The sequence below is a fragment of the Megalobrama amblycephala genome, linkage group LG19 (genome assembly GCF_018812025.1).
Source record: "Megalobrama amblycephala isolate DHTTF-2021 linkage group LG19, ASM1881202v1, whole genome shotgun sequence".
In the NCBI taxonomy this organism is placed as follows: domain Eukaryota; kingdom Metazoa; phylum Chordata; class Actinopteri; order Cypriniformes; family Xenocyprididae; genus Megalobrama; species Megalobrama amblycephala.
Window position 1 is genome coordinate 21,656,295 of NC_063062.1, and position 18,522 is coordinate 21,674,816.

The following is an 18,522-nucleotide window of genomic DNA, read 5'->3' on the forward strand; positions in this document are numbered from 1 at the left end:
TTTAGTCTTCCCATCAGCCTTATAACTCTCAAATGAAGATTACAAACATCAGGTTTTTGCATATTATTGACCATATTTTAAAGCTCCGCATATGTGTGGTCATTTTTCTTTCAGCGTTTGCTTTTGAAGTTTGTTGGAGACCATTTCTCATATGTACAGTAAATCTTATTTACTATGTTCACTTTTTCCCTACAGAAATGTTGGAATCCAACAACCTGCTTACTTTCAATGGACTGGCCAACAGCTCTGCCTATCACACCTTTTTATTGGATGAGGAGAGAGGTCGGCTTTTTGTGGGGGCAAAAGACCATGTGCTGTCCTTCAACTTGGTGGACATCAATATGGACCAGCAACTGGTAAGAAGATGGGAATTGCTATTAAACCAATTTTGGTGATCAGCATTGCACATGGGACATCGTTCAAATTAAACTAATGTAGATTTGCTAGTTGTAGGGATGTGCAAAGCATACTTCAAACTTGACTGCCTGGTAAGTTGTCTAAACTAATTTGTTACTTGGTCTTAGGGAAGCCATGCATAATTAGTCTGGTTTAGGGTCACATCCATAAGGGACTAGTCAAACAGAGACTGAAAACCAAAACATTGCTCACACAAAGTTTTGAAGTCTGAGAGTTATTGTCTTGTGGGTTATTATTAGAGATGGTGAATTTGTTACAGAAACTGTGTTTTGACAGAATTTAGAGTTTACGCAATTTTGCTGTAAGTTGCTGATTGTGTAACGGTTAGTATGTTAAAGCTGTCAGCACTCTAAACCCTCTCAAGGATGTTGTATCTCTCAAAATCCATCTGTTTTAAACCACCACTGCTAATAAATTAAAGCTAAAATACTTCATATAAAGTTCAAGTTTTATGTAAAATAGCTGTACTAGTCTCTCTGTCTCTCTGTCTTCCTCTTGTTCTCTCTCTCTCTGCCTTATACATACAAATGAACACATCAGCACACAGGGGGATCTGTTTCTAGTGAAAAGAGTATGAATATTTCAGAGTAAAGCTGTCATACTGATCACATAGAGTCTGGCTGAGAGCTGCTATCCATTCACCTGGATAAATAATAAACATAGCGAAGTACAGACGAACGGTGCCAGGGCAAAACCGCAGCCCACTTTAGCTTATATGTAACTTTATAAACATAACCTTCACAGAATAAAGGTAATATAAATGTTGCCATATGAGGAAATACAGGATATGTAAGTTGTCCTGAAAAAAATTACTTTAGTTAGATGGCTTAGTTATATTGTAAGGAACAGTTCACACAAGACATGTTGTTGCATTAAAGGATTAGTTCACTTCAGAATTAAAATTTCCTGATAATTTACTCACCCCCATGTCATTCAAGATGTTCATGTCTTTCTTTCTTAAAACATTCCAGGATTTTTCTCCATATAGTGGATTTCAGTGGGGTACAATGGTTTGAAGGTCCAAATTGCAGTTTCAGTGCAGCTTCAAAGGGCTCTACACCATCCCAGCTGAGGAATAAGGGTCTTGTCTAGCAAAATGCCCTGTCATTTTCTAAAAGAATAAAAATGTATATACTTTTTAACCACAAATGCTTGTCTTAGATGCGCTGCTCTGCGATCCACCACACATAATGTAATCATGTTGGAAAGGTCACATGTGATGTAGGCGAAAGTGCAAAGTGAATGTACAAAGATTAAGTCAAACTCCCTTTACAAAAAAAAAAAAAGGTAAAACAAAGATGTTGGATGATTTTGAAGTTGGAGGAAAAAATTAGATGGAGTTTTTCACCCTATTGCCATACGTGTGACCTTTCCAACATAATTACGTAATGCGTGGCGCATCGCAGAGCAGTGCAAGATGGGAATTTGTGGTTAAAAATTATTTATTTACATTCTGAGTTATTTACACTGTTAAAGAGTTGGATTTTCATGCTAAACATGGCCAAAGTTTCAAAACACGAGTTGGACGTATGACCATCTGTGCCAAAAATACTCTTCCGATTCCTCACAAACTTTGCTCGAGAAAGATTTGTCACTTTGTTTTTAGACCACGAAATCAACAATGTCACCAAAGAAGTGTGTTTTTGGTTGTGAGGGAAAGATAACCTTGCTTCCCAAAGAACCCAGCGTTAAGTGGAGCTGAGAGATTTGTGCTCATGCATTAAATTGATGCTATAACTATCAAAATAAGGATACTATAACTATCAAAATAAGGATAAAGTCATGTCTGATAGTTGCAATCACTTTTTTATTGGTGAAGATGAATGGAGAATATCTCGTGTTTTTCTGTGGCTGCTCGAGCTCACAGGATCGGCGCTTATGCCCAGTTCAACACTGGATTTACAGATCGTTTGAAACTGAAAGATGGAACTGTGTGAACCCCCCCTAATTTCTTTTTTACTGAAGAAAGACATAAACATCTTGGGAAATTATTGGGAAATTTTACTTCTGAAGTCAACTAAGTAATACCAGAAATCTTTGACCTTGTGGGAACTATTTTTTTTCTTTATATAAGGATAACAGCTTATAAATCAAGTAAATTATGTTTTTTGAAAAATGTGTGAGAAAAATGTTTTGTGTGAGGGCTGTGTTTAGGGGTTGGGGTAGGATAGGTATAAGGGAAAGAATATACAGTGTGTACAGTATAAAAATCCTTATGTCCATGGAAAATCCCCATAAAACATGTAAACACAACGTGTGTGTGTGTGCGTGCTTGTTTATGTGATTTATGAGGACATAAATTTGTATAATGACATGGGTATAAGACTTGTATTACAACGTAAACATGGTTCATGCGGACACTTCCTGAGTCATTAAAATGGCTTAAAAACATACTAAACAGTGTTTTATTGTAAAAATGTAAAATGCAGAAAATGTTTTGTTACTGGCAGGTTTTGTGGTTGGGCTAGTGTAGGGCGATAGAATATATAGTTTGTACAGCATAAAAATCGTTATGTCTATGGAATGTCCTCATAATTATAGGTGCACCAATATGAGTGTGTGTGTAAATTGAATATCAGACTGTATGATGGAGAAAAATTTCCATGACCACTGAAAGAGGATCTGAATGTGGTTACCATAATAGAGATGTTCCCATTTGGTTATTTGTCCCACTCTAAAACAAAAAAGTGGGTCGAAAAATTCAGTTATTGTCAGGAACAGTGACATCGGGGTCTAATGAGGGCAACATGTACCGCTACCAAAGAAAACTTTCTTCCTCCAGACAAACTTCCAAATCGTGAATATTCAGTATTGTACAGTACTCTCTCTCTCTTTGTCTCCCTTAGAAACACAGACACACAATTTCACTCAGAGCTTATCTGATCAGGATGCAGTTTCACACGTTCACAGCCATCAGACAGGAGCTATATTACAGCACACTCAACTCTCTCCCACAGGGAGAATGTACAGTAACGCGCTGTGACAGCAGTCCCAAAGAAACCTTGTTTTTCCCACTCATGCTATTCCATTACTCTTTTCACTGAAGGCCTCTCACACCATTCCTTGGATTTACACATCTGGATTTTTTTTTTTTTTTTGAATTTTATTCATAAGGATGCATTAAATTGATCAAAAGTGACAGTAAATACTTACGTCTGTTATGAATACATTCTATTTCAAATAAATGCTGTTCTTTTGAACTTTCTGTTCATCAAAGAGTCCTGAAAAAAAATCACATTTTTTATTGAGCAGCACAACTGTTTTCAACATTGATAATAATAATGTATCTTCAGCACCAAATCAGCTTATTAGGGTACGTTTACACAACAACGATATGCTTAAAACTGAGAAGTTTTTCCTTTGAGTTTTCTGCGTACAGACGACACCATTGTCAAAACAATCCCCATTCACACGGATCTGCGAAAATGACTAAAATGTTGTATTCTTCTGCCAGGACAGATGGTGATGAAGCACTACAGATACAGATGCATATGTAATGCGCATGTGCATGACATCATCGTTTCAACGGATTCGCGTTTTTGTTGTTTACACAGAGACCGTTTTCAAAAACTTGCACTTTGAAACCCGTTTTCAAAAGCTTGCGTTTTCAGGCACCCAAAACACCGTTGTAGTGTTAATGAACAGACAAACGCATAAAAGTTTTATGTTTTAAGTTTAAAACGGTGTCGTGTAAAAACGGCATATTAGAATGATTTCTGTAGGATCATGTGACACTGAAGACTGGAGTAATGATGCTGAAAATTCAGCTTTGCCATCACAGGAATAAATTATATTTTAAAATATTTTCACATAGAAATCAATTATTTCAATTTCTATTAATTTTCCACAATATTACTATTTTTACTGTATTTTTTGATCAAATAAATGCAGCCTTGATAAGCATAAGAGATTTAAAAAAAAAAACTAAATAAAAAATTACCAAACCCAAACTTTTGATAATACGGAAGAGGATTAGGGCCAAGCAATAATAAAAAAAAATAATCTCGAGATTAAAGTTGTTAAATTTCGAGAAAAAAGTCGAAATAAAATGTTGAGAATAAACTTGTTAAATTACGAGAAAAAGGTCGAGATAAAATGTTGAGAATAAACTCGTTAAATTACGAGAAAAAACTCATTAATTTCAAGAAAAAAGTCGAGATAAAATGTTGAGAATAAACTCGTTAAATTACGAGAAAAATAGTTGTTAAATTTCGAGAAAAAAGTCAAGATAAAATGTTAAGAATAAACTCATTAAATTACGAGAAAAAATTTGTTAAATTACGAATTTGTTCTCATAATTTAGCGACTTTTTCACGTAATTTAATGACTTTATTCTCAACATTTTATCTCGACTTTTTTCTCGAAATTTAACGAGTTTTTTTCTCATAATTTAACGAATTTGTTCTCATAATCTAACGACTTTTTTCTCGTAATTTAATGACTTTATTCTCAACATTTTATCTCGACTTTTTTCTCGAAATTTAACGAGTTTTTTCTCGTAATTTAATGAGTTTATTTTCAACATTTTATCTCGACTTTTTCTTGAAATTTAACGAGTTTTTTCTCATAATTTAATGAGTTTATTCTCAACATTTTATTTCGAAATTTAACGAGTTTTTTCTCGAAATTTAACAACTTTAATCTCGAGATGGTTTTATTTTTTTATTATTGCTTGGCCCTAATCCTCTTCCGTATGATAGTGTATGTTCATCTGAAGGCATTTCTCTTCATCAGCCCTGTAATATTCCTGGCCCTCCAGTAAAGTAGGTGAAACTGCATATTTAGAGGCCTACAGTGTAATTGCTTTGATATAAAAGTATTCTCAGTAAAGGTTGAATCTCATTGCCATCTTCTGAGATGCTCTGAAGTTTCCTGTGTTGAAAATCATGTGGAATATTTTTGTATGATCTACTGAATAATAGCCTCTCATATATGAGTAACAATAATAATTGTTGACCACTGTTGCATTTAATAATATATTTTTTGTAATGTCCCCTTTTTTAATTACGATACATGTTGAGAAATAAAGTGTGAAATAAATTATGTTATATAATTATATAAACATATATAATTGCATTTCAAATACTTTGTGAAGATTGCTAAATTTGATCCAAAATGGTGGCATCAGTAAACAGTGACTTTGATGTGAAGTGTATGACTTTGGCATGCTGGAGGATTCAAATTGTAAATATTTTCCTGCTAAACTTGTTGCTATGCTACATTTCAGTGAGTGAACTGCTGCTGTATGTAATTTTAACCCATTTTTAGTGGATGTAGTATTTATTAGCTTTAAACGAGTAGGTTGCTACTGTAGGTCTCTGAGGTTTAATAGACAACCAGAGCATAGAAAAAGAAGAAAAAAGAGATAGAATATGAGTATACAACCAGTATTTCCTAAATAAATCAAAATAAAATATTCTTTCCCCTTTAACTTTCTGTCTCTTTCTCTCTCTGTCTGACTGGTAGATATCTTGGCCTTCTTCACCTTCTCGACGAGATGAATGCAAGTGGGCTGGGAAGGACGTCCAGGTAAGTGCTTTTCGCTTTATTTTTTTTTCCCATCCTCTTTCTTCTGTCCTCTCTGCAACTCTGAGATCTGTCGGATAGACTTCACCAATGCACTGAATTGCTTGTTTGTCTGTACCATTCCACTTCTCTCTGGTTCATCTCTCATATATCTCACTTTGTAGTAAATTTTTTACTGTATGTGTGATATATAAACTCAACAAGATGAGACTAAATGATTACATAAAACTCTAGTTTTGAATAAAACTATTATCTGTCATAATGTTTTAAAAGGGCCGTATTATGTACAAGAATTTTTCACTTTAATCTTTGTCAATGCTTCTTTTACCAAAAACAGTAGTAATGATAATTTCCCACCCTCCCTCTGACCTTTAGAATGAAATAGCCTGTTTTTGCTTATGTCCTTTTTTCTGTCATGTTTGTAAATTACCGCTTTTATCATTAGGGCCATCTGAATAATAGACGATATGTAAATGTGGGCAGTCATATTTTAATTTATATTTAATTCAATTTATGAACAACTCGCTTTCAATGGAGCGTTGTATTGTGAACATTATAGTACATTTACTATTTAAAAGTTTGGGATCAGTAAGACCCCCAGCAAGTACTTTTTTAAAGAAATTAATACTTTTATTCAGCAAGAATGCATTAAATTGATCAAAAGTGACAGTAAAGATTTATATTTCAAATAAATGCTGTTCATTTGAACTTTCTATTCATCAAGGAATCCTAAATATATATATATATATATATATATATATATATATATATATATATATATATATATATATATATATATATATATATATATATATATATCAGTGTTTCCACAAAAATAATAAGCAGCACAACTGTTTTCAAAATTCATAATAATATGAAATGTTTCTTGAGCACCAAATCAACATACTGCGTTAGAATGATTTCTGAAGGATCATGTGACACTGAAGACTGGAGTAATGATGCAGAAAATTCAGCTTTGCTATCACAGGAATAAATTACATTTTTTTTTTTACTGTATTTTTAGTGAAATAAATACAACCTTGGTGAGAATAAGAGACTTACCAACCCCATCCCTATTATACATTATGTCTACATATTGTACATCACATTTCAAAAGAGTAAAATAACATTTTCCATTATGTTTTTTATTGAAAGTAAATGAAATTGAGATAGATCCAAAAACAAGACATGATAGGTTTGCTTTTGACAGGAACTGCTTGTTCTGAAAAGGTAAAGCTGAGCTTGTCTGTCATCCGTCTTTTTCCTTCACAAACACAGTTAAAAGTTTCTCCCACAAGATCAGCTCAGCAGATGTCAATGAAATAATGAATAAAAAAAACAAATCACTGAATTGTGGGACAACGGTGTGTAAACACTTTCCAGGCATAGCTGCCATTTGCTCTCATAAATTCCAATACAGATCCTGCCCGAGGCTCTTTCCTTTAACATATAGAGCCATAGAAAGCGTCCCTCGGCCCGGTTAGCATCATAAAGAAACCATAAGGTTGGTTGGTTCTCAATGGCTCTTATTTGAATTGCAATAACATGCATTGTGTGAGATTTTGATGTAAACATGGTCTTGATGAATAGCGGGGTACTCACTGAAAGATGGCTTTTATGTGAAGAGAGGGGTGCCGGTGAAAAGAGACAGATTGACTGAGACTTGGTCTTCTCAAAGAGAGGTTGACTCAAGCTTGTTTGAAGTGAAGTGGGACAATGTCAATTTAGGGTCCTTTTGAGGGACGATGAAGGCAGAAAACTGCTGGTTATGTTGAAGGATCTCAAACGCAATTTGTAAGAAACAAAAAAAAGAGTGAGATCAATGCCCATGAGACACAGTCTTCACAAAAACACCCATTTATGCTGACAGCGGTGCTGCATGTTAGGTTAAATTGTTAGTTTTAAATGCATCTGTGGACTCTGAAATAAATAATTTATTTATTTTATTTCCATTACTTTAGATTACAGATAGGGTTTGGTCGAAACCATGTTCATGGACAAAGCAACCTTTTAAAGTCTTTTTTTTTTTTTTCAGTAGCAAGATCACAAACTGATTTCCCATTGGTTATTGTGCAATTTCACTATCAAACAGGGTGCATGGAAATAACAAACCACTATAAAAAAGGTAAACCAGCAACATTTTGATAGAAGAACTTAAATTTGAATTAAAACCATGTGTTTTTGTCCTGATGAAGGCCTGTGTGCTGAAACATGTCAGTTTAAAAAAGTTTTTAATTAAGTTTTTTTTTTTTTTTTCGGAAATTAGCCTACAAATGAGCAGTGTTGGGGGGTAACACATTACAGGTAATGTGAGTTACGTAAATAGATTACTTTTAAGTAACTAGTAAAGTAACTTACAAAATATCTGAGTTACTTTTTCAAATAAGTAATTCAAGTTACTTTGTTTTTCCCATTTATTGACTGACACCTCTCCTGTCCCCATGTTGAGGGAAATCGTAAGTGCCGAGGCGTTGTGTGCGCTCTGTGAATATGGTTATTGTAGTTCTTGTGAACATATATTTACTCATTTTCTTCTTCTCCTGCGTCCTATTCTTCTGTATTCCAGAATGGCTTGTTAATAGCCTTGTTTGAGCTGCGCCCTCTACTGTACAGTCATGAAATTGTATTTCCTTCAGCCTGAGGCTTATTCATTTCACTTTTGGTGTGAAAGGGTCTTTACATTTGCCAAAAATAGAACTTTTTGGTTGTTATAAAAACAAACAACCCAGCCCAGATGAGAAAAAGTAACGCAAAAGTAATGTAATTCTTTACTTTCCATAAAAAGTAACTAAAGCAATTAGTTACTTTTTTAGGCAGTAACGCAATATTATAATGCTTTTTTAATTTCCCCAACACTGCAAATGAGTTTGGTTAGGAGATTGTAGAATTACTTTTTTGTTTGTTTCATTTATATACAGATTTAGTTTCAGCTATTACAAAAGCCAGATCTTTGAGTCAAGTATTATATGTTGTCATACATTTCTGTAAACCTTTTCCACATCAGATGAGTCACTTCAGTCCGTTCCAGATGAGGCTTGCTCAGACACGTGGCTTTAACACAACTGAGGAGCTTCTGAACACACGCACACACATTTCCATAGGCAAAATCCCAGCTCAGATGCTACAGTGAATCTGACAAACACAAACACATACGTACACACACACTATCCCTGAGAGTATAGGCCACTGGGGAGCTCTGGACGCCCATAACAGGATTTCCCTGCAAATGCACTAAACACCCTGCTGAAAAACAACTCCAGCTGTTGTAATATTTTCCTTTTAATAAAGCGCTTTGTGGGAGTGTGATGGTCAGCTGTGCCGCTGTGTGTGGAATTCTGCTGCATGTGTGAGAGAGCAGGATTTTGACGCATACAGAAATGACATTTGACACAATCAATAGAGGAATTATGCAGTATTATAGAACTACAAATTATTGGGTCATTCCACAGATGACAGTGTAATAAACTCATATGGTCATGCAACATAAACTTATGCGTGGGCCATATAAAAAAGGTGATAATTTGAAGGTAATTATTAGTGGATGTAAGTCAGTTCCCCTCAAGTTCACACAGGTGTCATAGCAGAATAATGACAGGTTTAGGTCACCTCATTAACTATGTTCCACTAACTATGTTGAAAACCAGAAAGTACACAAATACTCTATCCATTTTCATTACTGTTAAAAAGTTTTTTTTATATATATGTTTTGAAGTCTTAATTTCACAAAGGTTGTTGATTAAAAAAAAATACTGCAAAAAAAGGTAATATTATGAATTTATGAAATATAACTGCTGCTTAGTAAAAAAAAAAAAAAAAACGAAAAAAAAACTTGATATTTCAGGATTTTTCAAAAGAATTTATTTGAAAAATATGTATTTTTTGTAAAAATATGAGTGTCACTTTTGATTAATTTAACAAATAAAAGTATTGATTTGTTTTGTTGTTGTTGATATTGTTTTTTTAATTACTGACCCCAATCTTTTGAATGTAGTCAAACTTATTTGCTATTTTGCACTTTGTTCAGACGTTAAGTGTACCCTTAAGTGTCCAAATACTTTCTAGTGTGTGTGGGGGTGTGTGTGTGTGTGTGTGTGTGTGTTGGGCAGTTGTGTGGTCCTGGTAATCCCTATATTATGGGGACCAAATGTCCCCACAAGTAATACCAGTAAATTTTTGGTCCCCACAAGCTTATAAATCATACAGAATTATCTTTTTTTGAAAATCTAAAATAGCAGACAGTTTTCTGTGATGGGGTAGTAGGGTTAGTTTAGGGCGGAGGTCGGCAACCCGCGGCTCTTTAGCGCCCCCCTAGTGGCTCCCTGGAGCTTTTTCAAAAATGTATTAAAATGGAAAAAATATATATTTTTTGTTTTCATATGGTTTATGTAGGAGGACAAACATGACACAAACATTCTTAACGTTTTTCAATGCTGTAAAAATGTGTATAATAAATATTAAATTTCAACATTTCTGTCAACGAAGATTTGCGTCATAGCCATCGACGTCACTTTCCCGCCGAAAGCGCGCTCCCTCAGCTGGACCGATTGGCAAAAGAACCTGCTGCGTGACTGGATTTAATAGAGGAAACTGCGAAAACGCGAGTAAAAACAAACGAATTACACTAAAGGTTGGACTCGAAAGTGTTTCTTACAACTTGTCAAATAAACCTAATCCATGGATATTGACATGTAGCCAGGAGTCGTGTTTCCTGACATTTATATGTGCCTGATTTGACGCCGAGGAAATACATAAAGCAAATCTGCCTGTGAATATTTTATATAACTACAATATAGGTAACTTAGGTTTAAATCCGCGTAATTACTTAACGTTATATCAATGTTATATATATCGTCATATTGTCCATCCCTAAAACATATAGTTTTATAGTATAGTTTTTGTCAGTGTTTATTTTAAAACGCACAATTATGCAGAATATAAGATGGAAAATATTTAATAGATGATTTGTCAACATAATATATAACAATACAATATATATGGAATGATTTTACCTCAAAATCCAACAATTTGACACAAAATGATAACTGCAAATCCATGTTTCTCTGCTGGAGTCCAGCTCTTTCTGTGAATTGCACCGATCCATTTGCTTCTTTTTTCTGTAGCTTTCAGCAGTTTTTAAATATATACCTCGGGAATACCTCATTATGTATTTGTAGCCTACTTAGTCATTTTGATAGTAGGCTAATATAGCTAATATACACTTACAGCCTGTGTTGCCTTCATATAAGGCTTATATAAGGCTTTTAATTTTTTGCGGCTCCAGACAGATTTGTTTTTTGTTTTTTTGGTCCAATATGGCTCTTTGAACATTTTGGGTTGCCGACCCCTGGTTTAGGGGGATAGAATATACAGTTTGTACAATATAAAAACCATTATGTCTATGGAAAGTTCCCATAAAACATGGAAACCCAACGTGTGTGTGTCCGTGTGTGTGTAGGTGATAAGCTGTCTGTGTCTGTTGCCATTTGTTGACACAGATGGGATGCGTTTATTTATCTGAGAACGCAGTGACGACTGTGAATCAAGACATGCCGATACACCATGGGTTTAGTTTGCTTTTCTCTCTGTCAAGTTCAAGGTGTTGTTTTGGAAGTTCCTGTTGGTCAAACATTGGCTTGTTTTCTGATCATAAATTCAGTAAATGTTGACTCGTTCTCTCTCTCTGCAGAAGGAGTGCTCTAACTTCATAAAGGTTCTGCAGCCGTTTAATCAGACGCACTTGTATGTGTGTGGAACAGGAGCCTTCCATCCCGTCTGTGCTTATGTGGAAGTGGGCAAACGCCCGGAGGTGAACACATCACATCAGTTATTCTTTCAGTTTTTTGGCTATTCTATTCTGTCACATTATTATCTCATTTTTGATTATTTAGAGGTCACAGATCATAAAATGAATCATAAAGTTTCTCCTCCCTGTTACCGAGTCACCGAGTAGCCTTCTTCAAGAAGTGTTTAAGGGTGAAATGTAAGGGACATTTGATGAATGTTTCATTGTGGATTTGCATGAGATTGATTATGTGCTTGTTTCTACCCAGGACAACATCTTTCGGCTAGGGTCATCAAACTTTGAAAATGGCCGTGGAAAGAGTCCCTATGACCCCAAACTGCTGACTGCTTCCATGCTGATCGGTGAGTGTGTGAGGAAATGTGATGCTGAAGTGACAGATGCTGAAAATGAACAATTGATAATATAAATTTAGTGTAATTCAGCCGGTCACATCTGTGACCAAAATTTAATATGAAAGGTCTTAAAAGGGTTGTTGATGTATTTTATTTAAACTATAAATTGGAATCATACGTTTTCTTGACTTTTAACATGGGTGGTGTACTAAATAGTCACATGACTAGGTCCATTGCCCCTCTGAAAGATGTTTGTGTCAGATATCCATAAAATGAAGCAAGTAATAGGTTATTACATAAATATATCAATGGTCAAATTTAAGACCAGTGGAAAAACACTGAAACACTGATGTTGGTATCTGACTCATTCAATAATATAATTATTTATTTTACTATATTTCTTCACTCTGAACTTATTTCATCATTTTGTGTTCATTTGTATTATTTCTAAAAAATAATAATACATATTTTTATAAATTCCTCTAAATTATATATAAAGTCAATATCACTATATATTATTAGAATATTATAACAATATATTAAAAAAAATATTTTTATATAAATTATTATTTTATTTTAGCGGGGTCCATGTATTAAACCACACTGGAAAATCTGGGATTCAAAATCTAATTTAAATCTGGAAATAGTTTCATGACTGAAAAAAAAGTAAATAATAATACCTATAATAACTGAAATTCATATATCATTTTCATCTCAACCTGTCACTCAAATTATGTTGATAATATAATTATTTGGAGAGAAAGAGAGAACATGTTTTTCTTCTCAATAGCAGTTTTGTTATGCTTCAATGAGCTGGTTTATTTAGCACTCTGAGAAATTAATTAAACTATAAACAGAACATAAAGAAGATTTGGTTAGTTAGTGAAAATGATTATAGGTCTCTTTCTGTCTCTTTCTCTCTCTCTGTGTGTGTGCGTATTTGGTGTGTGGCAGTGCATAATCCAGCGCATGTTTTGCTCTGGTTCATGTGTTCTGGATGGAAACTCAACACCCTTGATTAATGGTCTCTCTTCAAGATGACCGGTGCAGACTGTTCCTCTGGTTTTGTGCTCTACCTGCAGAGCGTTTTACTGTTAAATCTCTCGTCTCAGATTAAAGGTCACTTATGATACAGACACACACAAACAGTCCCATTCTCTCATGCCATCCCTGTGCGTGAAATTGCCTGCGAGTGTTGACTGTCACACCTCTTTGAATCCTCACCTGAGCCGTTATTAAAGTTTACAAAAACTGAGATTGAACTAGATCCTCTCTTCCCCTGATATATATTTTTTCCATCCTCGTTGAACTCACATTAACCATCCTGAATATGAGTTTTAATTTGCGTGTTTGATCATCAGATGGGGAACTGTATGCTGGGACATCAGCGGACTTCATGGGCCGGGACTTTGCCATTTTCCGAACTTTAGGCAAGCACCATCCAATCAGAACAGAGCAGCACGACTCCAGATGGCTCAACGGTGAGACATTTAAAAAACAACAATACATTAACACACAGTACTCATGGCTTTTTTTATATATTTAAAATTAATGCAAGTAAATCAGTATACTTGATACTCATGCACTACTGTTCAAAATTTTTTAAAATATTTTTGAAATGTTTCCTATGCTCACCAAGGTTACATTTATTTGAAAAATACAGAAAAAATAGCAATATTACAATTTAAACTGTTTTCTCTTTTAATATATTTTCAAATGTCATTTACTCCTGTGATATCAAAGCTGAATCAGCATCATTACTCCAGACTTCAGTATCATATGATACTTCGGAAATCATTCTAATATGCTGATTTGCTGCTCAAGAAGCATTTTTTGTTATTATCAATGTTGAAAACAGTTGTGCTGCTTAATATTTTTGTGGAAACCATAAAGCAATTTTTTTCAGGATTCTTTGATTAATAGAAAGTTCAAAAGAACAGCATCTGTTTGAAATAGAAATCTTTTGTAACATTATACATGTCTATACTGTCACTTTTGATCAATTTAATGCATCTTTGCTGAATAAAAGCATTAATTTATTTCAGTTAAAAAAAATCGTACTATTTTGAACAGCATTTTTATATGTATAATGTAATTGTACATTAGACATATAAAACCTGTATTATATATATATATATATATATATATATATATATATATATATATGCTATACATATAAAAATATATATAAATATACAGTGTGTATATATATATATATATATATATATATATATATATATATATATGTATACACACACAGTGTTATATTTTGTATATATATGTCTGTGTGTGTGTGTGTTTGTTTTGACCTTAATTGAAAGCAAAAAAGTGTGAAAGTCTTAAAGTAAAAAAAAAAAAAATAATAAAAATAAAAAATAAAATAAGGCAGTAAAGAGGTAATTGTGTTTGTATGTATGTATGTCTCATAATTGTGACTTTATATCTCATCTCCAGCTTCCATGAAATTGAATTACATAAAAACATAAACATACAAACTTTAAAGGCATAAACATAAAAACTTTAAAGGAATGGTTACTAGGAAATATAAACTTTATACAGGACATATAATTTTGTTGCAACATCTTGATAAAAATAATATTTTATGGTCATGTTTTGCATGAACTACCCACACAAATGTGCAGTTATATGTGTGAGAGAGAAAGAGAGAATTCTTTAACCAAAAAATCTGGATTTTTAATCTGAAAAAACAAAAACAAAGTTATCAATGTCATCACCTCACAGCTTGTGTGCTAACATGTATGTGTGAATTAGGATTATATACTAAATAGCCTAATTTCCTCATACTTCTTTTTGTCAACTACTGAATTAAAGAGTAAACAAATGCCTTTGCCTCCAGTGAACATGTTTTGCATCATACTGTGTGGCATATGTGTGGCAGAACCTGATTTCACCAAGTGCAGCATGTTCCAGGATCAACATCTGTGTTGATCCTGGAACAACATTCCAATCAACCAGTCAGATTTGAGTGACAAGTTTACATTTTATGTCAAGTTTAGGCTTACAACAAGGGTTAGGTGCTTCTCTTCCTTATTGGTCCACGCTAGTTTTGGGTAAATTATTTGTTTGTTGTCCATCCAGATCCTAGGTTTGTCAGCGTGCATCTCATCCCAGAGAGTGACAACCCTGAAGATGACAAGATCTATCTGTTCTTTAGAGAGAACGCCATTGATGGGGAGCAAATCAGCAAAGCCACACATGCCAGAATCGGACAGCTATGCAAGGTACAAAGACTCCTCGCACACCCCATATACATGACTCCACTGGCTGATCCGCACACATCTAAACTCATTTTATAGCTCAGAAGACTGGAATTATCAGTTATGTTTCAACTTTATCCCAGATGCAACCTAGGCTCATTGGAAAATCGTGCCTCTTCCTAAATTTTTTTTTGCAAAACTCCAAAAAGATTCCTTTACATACAAGTGACAATTGAAATATTAACAAGATTTCATATCATGAGATTTCTCTTTGCTAAGCTGCATACACACAAACCTTTGCTCCATTCCTCTCCTTCTCATGGTGGCGAGACAGGTAGGAGAATGGCCAGAGCCAGTGTTTTTGCATTAGGCTTCACCTCTGCTGTTTTGCGGCCTTGCTCTCACCCCCCACCGTGAAACTTAAGAGATGCCTAAAATGTCACAGGAGCCATCAGGCAAGAGAACAAAGACTCCTCTGTGGAGAAAATGTGAGACTTTGGCAGACTCGTTCAGCTCAAGTGCGAGTCTACAGCTTGAAGCGGTAGAAAGGTGTTCTCAATTACAGCTTGCTCGGTATTCCGGTATGACTGGAATCCTCCCTTCACTGGTGCAGACAATTGTCTCATTATGCAGAGTGTATGTTTAGTTTATGCAATGCATTTTCCAGCCCTGCTAATTAGAGCTGATCAATCCAGACTGTTTATATTGCTCATGCGTTTCACATGCCGACTGCCAGGTTTTGGTGTAAAATGTGTGAGTAAATACACATGCTCACACCTCTTTCAAATGATCAGTATCAATAATAATCTGTGCAATGGATGATTTTTTTGAGAGTTATGTTGAATTGCATCTACTTTAAATCGGTCATAGATTAAGAAATCTAATTTTTCTTGATATTATGACATATAAGATGTCATGGCACAATAAAAACACTGCAAGTTTCTGAGCTCAAAATTTCCTTGTCGGTTTAATAGCAGCTTTTTTTTTTTCAACAAAGTTGCCAAAATGACTCTATTATGTAATAGAAATTAATACATCAGCACAAGGCTGGCTGTTTTTTTTAATTATCTGAATGTCTCAGTAGAATGCTGTAATCAACACTTTCCACAATTAGTTGATCTCGGCAGCTGTAATAGTAAAATGTTGTAAAAAGTGTTGAAAAGTGTTGAAAAGTATCTTAAATGAGACACTAAATTTCTAAATGATGACAGTTTTTGATGTAAAAATCTTGCATTATAAGTGCATTATAAGTGCACCTCAAGAAACATGATAAAATATGAAATAAATGATAGGTTACATTTTATTTCGACAGTCCACTTTAGACATTCTACTATATAACTATAGTAACTTTTCAAAAACATGTCAACTAGGTCTCATTAATTTGCTACTACATGTCCTCTAACTCTCTTTTAGTATTAGTAGACTGGTGGAGCATAAATACACTAAAGACTGGTAGTTGACATGTAGTTGCAAAGTTACTAATAGTTAGTAGAATGTCAAAGTGGACTATCAAAAAAGGTGTTACCAAATGATACCTCACATTGAATTATCTCTAAACACAAGTAGTAAGTTTCAACTTCAGTTGAAATTTGAATTAAATTGGCATTGCCCCACAAGAATTTACAGAATTTTAGTTCAAAGAAATTTAACAGGTAATGGTATTCTAAGAAATCTACACTAGTTTATAAATCTTTAAAGGTGCCCTCGAATGAAAAATTGAATTTATCTTGGCATAGTTAAATAACAAGAGTTCAGTACACGGAAATGACATACAGTGAGTCTCAAACTCCATTGTTTCCTCCTTCTTATATAAATCTCATTTGTTTAAAAGACCTCCGAAGAACAGGCGAATCTCAACATAACACCGACTGTTACGTAACAGTCGGGGTGTACGCCCCCAATATTTGCATATGCCAGCCCACGTTTCCAATATTATAAAAGGCATTACACAAGGGCAGCCAGTATTAACGTCTGGATGTGCACAACCAAATCATCAGACTAGGTAAGCAAGCAAGAACAATAGCGAAAAATGGCAGATGGAGCAATAATAACTGACATGATCCATGATAACATGATATTTTTAGTGATATTTGTAAACTGTCTTTCTAAATGTTTCATTAGCATGTTGCTAATGTACTGTTAAATGTGGTTAAAGTTACCATCGGTTATTACTGTATTCACGGAGACAAGAGGGCCGTCGCTATTTTCATTTTTAAACACTTGCAGTCTGTATAATGCATAAACACAAATTCATTCTTTATAAATCTCTCCAACAGAGTAGCATTAGCTGTTAGCCACGGAGCACTATCAAACTCATTCAAAATCAGAAGTAAACAATATAACAGTATACAATACTCACATAATCCGACGCATGCATGCCGCATGCATGACGAACACTTTGTAAGATCCATTTTGAGGGTTATATTAGCTGTGTAAACTTTGTTAAGCTCTGTGGGTGGAGAGCACGGGATTTAAAGGGGCCGCAGCATAAAATCGGCGCGTTTATAATGATGCCCCAAAATAGGCAGTTAAAAAAATTAATTAAAAAAAAATCTATGGGGTATTTTGAGCTGAAACTTCACAGACACATTCATGGGACACCTTAGACTTATATTACATCTTTTAAAAACATAATCTAGGGCACCTTTAAGGCTTAAATGTTCAAATGCAGTTGTCAAGTTATAATTCAGAGTTTGTATTAACAAACTTTATTTTTTATTGGTAAAACTTACACTTATTGGGATTATAGGAATTTCTTTGAATTTTCTTTAAATTTGAATTTCAGAACTAGTTCAGTTTTGCATGGACAAGCAACACTCAACATATAACTCTGAAAATGTAAAAAAAAAAAAAAAAAAAAAAGTAGTGTTAAAGGATTAGTTCACTTTCAAATGAAAATTAGCCCAAACTTTACTCACACTCAAGCCATCCTAGGTGTATTTGACTTTCTTCTTTCTAATGAACACTCTCTGAGATATTTTAATAAATATCCTGTTGCATCCTTCCATCCATCATAAACATATACTCCACACTGCCCCGGAGGGTTAATAAAGGCCTTCTGAAGGGATGCGTTTGTGTAAAAAAAAAAAAAAACATATTTAACTAGTTATGAAGTCAAATATCTAACTTCCACCAGACCGCCTTCTGTATTCATCGTATGAAGAAAGTGTAAAACTTTTGCAGTTCACTTTTTGCAGCCTTCCCTATTCAACTTATGGAAAATTGT

At 34.2% G+C, this 18,522-nt stretch overlaps 1 protein-coding gene across 4 annotated transcripts in view; it reads left to right on the forward strand.

Moving 5' to 3' along the window:
- sema3ab (sema domain, immunoglobulin domain (Ig), short basic domain, secreted, (semaphorin) 3Ab) overlaps positions 1–18,522 on the forward strand; it is an 82,018-nt gene that overhangs the window by 51,384 nt on the left and 12,112 nt on the right. For all 4 annotated transcript variants that reach the window (XM_048168205.1, XM_048168206.1, XM_048168207.1 and 1 more), the window contains 6 exons: positions 196–356; positions 5,884–5,946; positions 11,630–11,749; positions 11,994–12,087; positions 13,440–13,559; positions 15,178–15,320. In XM_048168205.1, the coding sequence (XP_048024162.1) occupies positions 196–356; positions 5,884–5,946; positions 11,630–11,749; positions 11,994–12,087; positions 13,440–13,559; positions 15,178–15,320 (701 nt within the window). The remainder of the gene's footprint in view (positions 1–195; positions 357–5,883; positions 5,947–11,629; positions 11,750–11,993; positions 12,088–13,439; positions 13,560–15,177; positions 15,321–18,522) is intronic.